This window comes from Limulus polyphemus, unplaced genomic scaffold, assembly GCF_000517525.1.
Source record: "Limulus polyphemus unplaced genomic scaffold, Limulus_polyphemus-2.1.2 Scaffold1304, whole genome shotgun sequence".
Classification (NCBI taxonomy): Eukaryota; Metazoa; Arthropoda; class Merostomata; order Xiphosura; family Limulidae; genus Limulus; species Limulus polyphemus.
The window spans coordinates 129,053-134,673 of NW_013666914.1; the positions used below are offsets into that span (position 1 = coordinate 129,053).

The window sequence follows — 5,621 nt, forward strand, 5'->3', positions numbered from 1 at the left end:
TATTTTATGCTTAGTTTTATTATAGATGTCACATGTATGTTTTAAAAATTAGATATTTATTACTGCGTCTTTTGTTAGAATATTTATTTTCTCTTATACTTTAGCTGAAGGACGTACTCTAGCGGCCAACATGCGAGGTATTGGTTTGTCAGGCCAAGAACTGCCTGAGTGGAAAAAACACATAACAGGTGGAGCTAAGGCCTCTTATGGAAAGAAAACTCAGCTATCTATTTTGGAACAGCGACAGAGTCTTCCTATCTACAAGCTAAAAGATGAACTAGTTAAGGTAATTTTATGTTTTTGTTTTACCATCTAACCTGACTTTTAACCATATTTTTGTATTTAAGTTGATAGGTTTTGATCCTGGAGAGCTGATTGTTTATGTATTTCTTATCCATGCCTTATTCAAAATTATTGTGAATTAATGCTTCATTTTTTTCTCTTTATTCCTTTTAAGAAAATTGAAAAGAAAATGTTATCCTGTTTTAGGAAGTGCAGATAATATTTGTTATATTTTAGTAATTTATGTAGCTCTTGATATATTTAATGCTAATATTCTTTTATCTATTTGGAAGTTTTCTAAGAGTTAAGTATAATTATATACATGTATACATACCAAACACTATGTTTACATGCATATCAATTATTTTTTGACAACAAGTTGTTTGTACGGGTGTTTCACCTTAACCCTAGAAGGACCACAGAGCATCTACCAGTGTCGAGTGCATACCTGTACTTCAAATTTTAAGTAAAAATAATAATTTTGATTCTATTACTACAATTTTTAACTCAAATATATTTTAGAATTAATATATTTTTTATTTTGTTCAAAGTCATTTCTGTGCAGCTCTGAGAAATCTCCTGTGTAAACGTTACACTTCAAAATTTTTTTATAGAATTTTTTATCCCTATACCAAAGCACAGACTTGTGTTTCCTGAGAAAGTATCATTGCTTTAGATTATAATTATTCATGCATTGTTTATCATATGATCTTCCTTTGTTTGAGGTTTTATTAGTACAGTCTTTTGTTATCACTATTTTGTATCATAGCACGTGGTGTGAATAATTACTGATGAAGCACAGATTTGAAAATAGCTACAGGCAAAGTTTAAATACTGTCCGATAGAGCAAATTGTAAACTGCAGAGTAAATAAAATGGTGTGAACAGTAATTTATGGTTTCATGACTAGACAGATCTTTAGCAGAAAATAGCAGCAGAATATAATGGGAAGTTTAGTAGACTTAAGAATAAACCACAGATCAAGAAATTCTTTTATAGTTTCTTTTTATTTCTAAATATGTTTTCACGTTAAATTATATCTGTTTGAAATCTACAAAAGTGTTATTTTTTGACAAGACATCAGGTAAGCTAAGTTAGGTTTCATTCATTAAATGTTATTGGTATTCGAAGAGTGCACTTAAATTATAAGAACTCTTATTTACTGAAGAATTTTTAGATATATAAATTGATATTAAACAACATTATTGTAAACAAATATATTGTTATCTAGCCCGACAAAGGTAATGGTGATACCATTGCAAAAGGTCACCAACAAATCTTTGTCAGTTTTTGCCATGCTTTTTATGATTTATAGCCAAAAGTAATGACTAATGCATTCAACAAAATAAAGTATCAAATGACTGGATATATAAAAATGGAATTTTCTGATCAACAATTAAAGAAATTGAAATGCCAAGAAGAAGAAGAAGGGAAGTATTTTTAATGTTTTTGTTTTTTTTCAAAATGGTGTCTTACAATAAAATTTTGGAAATTTCACATTATAAAACATTATAGAAATACCTAATCAAATTATATGATTTTTTAAAGCTGAAATACAATACTATTTAATAAGTTTGTACTAAGTTTAATGCAGTTTAGTTAAGTTTTTCCACTGTGAGAAGGTTATCAATGACACCCCTCTGGTCTGGAAAGGGTTAATGTCTGTGACTGGAATTTGACCTAAGTCTTTGTGTTTTAATAATGAAGCAACTACTTCAGTAAACTCTTGGCAAATGTATAACCAATTTATCTTTTTGTAGGTTTTTATTTGCTAACCCTTTGGCTACCATCAGGAGTATATTATGTACTTACATTTAATGTTTTGTGGCAACATGTATAATTTAATTACTAAAAAGAAAATTACAATCTCTTATTAGAAGTATAATTCACTTACCCGCTCTAAATGTTTTGTAAGGATGAAAATAAATATTGCCATACAAATATGCTTGATATCTTGGGAAAAGGTGGGTTATTGTTTGAAAAATGTTCTTTAAAATTAAGCAGTTTATAATGTTGGCCACTGGAGCACTTGCATGGTAAGTAATTTCAAAGTATTAGCTTAATATTAAGAGAAAAAAAAGTCATTACATTATTTTCAATTCCATATTCTTAATTGTTGCAGGTGTTATATCTGGTCAGTGGTCATCATTTGAATTATCATAGTTAGAAGACATACCTTTCTGACATTAAATATGACAACAACTAACTGGTGTGATAAACATCAATTAAACCTTCAAAACTGTGCTTAGCTGAATTTTTAAGAACAAAGAAAGTTTTATTCAGAATGTCAGTTAAAATGTTTTAATTCAAAGTAATCATGTTACAGGCAGTGTCTGAAAACCAAATCCTTATAGTTATTGGGGAGACAGGATCAGGTAAAACTACACAGATTACTCAGTACCTTGCAGAAGCAGGATTTACAACCCGAGGAAAACTTGGATGTACACAGCCAAGGCGTGTTGCTGCTATGTCAGTGGCTAAACGTGTTGCTGAGGAATTTGGTTGTAGGCTTGGACAAGAAGTGAGTGTTTTGAGATTTTCTCTACTGATTGTTGTGTATTTTGGAGACTACTCCTTCCTGCTTTTACAATTTCCAAGCTTCTAAAGATAGTCATAAATGTGTTGTTTAAAAGCTGGTATTATTTTCCTTTTTGCAACCTGTTGCCGTATAGCCCCATTTCATCCTTATATGAATTGTAAATTTCTAAACTTTTAGTTATTATATCAGAATTCTTTGTGATCACATGCCTTCAAATAATCATGTTTGTTTATTTTTTGTTTGCTACATAAAGGTAGTAAATTAATTTTGTTGGTTCTCTTGCACCTGGACCCCCCTTGCAGCTTCCACTGACATCTTTGATGTTATTATTTCTGATTTTTATAGTTGGGAAGTTTGCAGGTGTGTAGTATATAACAAAGTTACATAATGGTTTTTAATTCTTTATGAATTTTAAATTGTCAAAAAATCTAACATTACCATTGTGGTATCATACTGGGCATTCCTGCACATACATTCATAAAAATCAATAATTCATAAATATCATCATATCTGAAACATACATGATTCAACTATAAAGTGACACAATGGGTCACTTAACTGTTTTTCTAGTTTTTTTTTAAGTGTAGTGGAAAATGAAAAAAAAAAGCCGTGACACATATTATTTTATTCAGTTTCAGGTTTTTTGGTTTAACTTCATGTTATTATGACAAAAAGTATATTTGCTAGACATATAGTTGATGTTTTTATCTGTGTTGTAAATATAAAACCTTCACTTTCAATACATTTTCTAGGTTGGCTACACCATTCGTTTTGAAGACTGCACAAGTCCTGAAACTTTAATCAAGTACATGACAGATGGCATGTTGCTTCGAGAGTGTCTTATTGATCCCGATTTAAAGGGTTATGCTGTTATGATGTTGGACGAAGCCCATGAACGTACTATTCATACTGACGTTCTTTTTGGGTTACTGAAAAATGTAAGCTTAGTTTGATGTGTCAGTTTCACTGTAACAAAAATATTTTTAGCATAAATGATGTAAATGTATTAGAAACTTTCTAAAAAATTTTAGATGAGAAACATTTTAGAATTAATTTGATTAGTTTGTGATTAACCTTTAGATATTTTAGGGATGTTAAAAATCAAGAAATGTCTCATTAAAATCATCATATATATAGTCAGCATTTGAATGGTACTAAAATATTGTTTTATTATTTATTACTCTGTTTAGGCTGTCAAGAAGAGACCAGAATTAAAACTAATTGTGACTTCGGCTACCTTGGATGCCGTGAAGTTTTCCCAGTATTTCTTTGAAGCTGTAAGTAGTTTCATTTAAAGGAAAAAGTAAAGTAAAGATGGCTCTTTAATACTTGTTTCATTCAACAATATTTCTTTCTTACAACCTTTATGGTGCAAAAGGGCACCAACAAATCTTTGTCTGTTTTTGCCATGCTTTTTATGATTTATAGCCAAAAGTAATGACTAATGCATTCAACAAAATAAAGTACCAAATGAAATTTGTTAATGAATATCAGTCAAGTTTAATCTGACTGGATATATAAAAATGGAATTTTCTGATCAACAATTAAAGAAATTGAAATTCCAAGAAGAAGAAGGGAAGTATTTTTAATGTTTTTTTGTTTTTTTTCAAAATGGTGTCTTACAATAAAATTTTGGAAATTTCACATTGTAAGACATTATAGATTGGATATTTAAGTATCTTTTATTTCAATGATAAGTTACCAAACCTTAAAACTTTTATAACAGGATAATTATAGAAATACACAATGTCAATGATTTAAGTAGCTAAAGTAAAAAGTAGAATGAAGTAAATGGTTACAGCAAATTTTAATCACAGTACAACTTATTGTTTGGAATAAGAAATACTTTTTTATCATAAGAAATGTAAAATTTATGTATAGTTTCAAAAATTTATTTTAGTTTTAAAATCTAAAAATAATCAACTTTAGTAGTAAATTTTTTGCAGTGTACTGTTTTAAAATGTGAATAAATAATTTCAGTTCTTAAATGCTTGTTTAAAAATCTAATTAATGGATACAATTTAAAAAAATGTTGATTGATTTATAGCCCATCTTTACCATTCCTGGACGTACATATCCAGTGGAAATTTTATACACAAAAGAACCTGAAACGGACTATTTGGATGCTTCGTTAATTACAGTTTTACAGATCCATCTCACTGAACCTCCTGGTAAGTTTGATTTTTACAAGTTAAGCTATACTAATGCATCAAGTTTGGTCATTAGTCCTATGTTTCTGCTTTATGTTGCTGTTTTAATAATAGCAAGATATTGCTCTGTCATTTCGTTTTGCATGCTTTTTTAAATTTGCTGTTAATATGATTTTTTTTTCTAATTTAAGGCGACATCTTACTGTTTTTGACGGGTCAGGAAGAAATTGACACAGCTTGTGAGATTCTTTATGAACGTATGAAGTCTCTGGGACCCCAAGTTCCAGAGTTGATCATTCTGCCTGTCTACTCAGCACTGCCTAGTGAGATGCAGACCCGAATCTTTGATCCAGCTCCTCCAGGTTCCAGAAAGGTATTGTTTACATCATTACTTGTAATAACAGTCCAGTAACAAGTACGTCTATGTATGTATTGCAACAACAAGTACCTCCATATAATTACAGCAGTGAATTGTGAAATTTGGGAATGTAATTTGAAGCTTTTTACAAAAAATATTACCATATTTGGAATATTTTATTTAAATTGAATTAGCAAATATAAAACATTTCTGTACAATTTGAGGGTAAACTCATATGTTATAGCTGGTTTAACTTCAAAAGCAACTAGAAAAGGTTTTGTTAAGTAAATTCT

At 29.5% G+C, this 5,621-nt stretch overlaps 1 protein-coding gene across 1 annotated transcript in view; it reads left to right on the plus strand.

The window, feature by feature from the left end:
* Positions 1-5,621, plus strand: part of LOC106463023 (ATP-dependent RNA helicase DHX8-like) — a 49,262-nt gene that overhangs the window by 25,988 nt on the left and 17,653 nt on the right. Inside the window, exons 14-19 of the mRNA XM_013922992.2 lie at positions 105-286; positions 2,608-2,802; positions 3,573-3,758; positions 4,011-4,097; positions 4,868-4,991; positions 5,162-5,343. Of these exons, the coding sequence (XP_013778446.1) occupies positions 105-286; positions 2,608-2,802; positions 3,573-3,758; positions 4,011-4,097; positions 4,868-4,991; positions 5,162-5,343 (956 nt within the window). The remainder of the gene's footprint in view (positions 1-104; positions 287-2,607; positions 2,803-3,572; positions 3,759-4,010; positions 4,098-4,867; positions 4,992-5,161; positions 5,344-5,621) is intronic.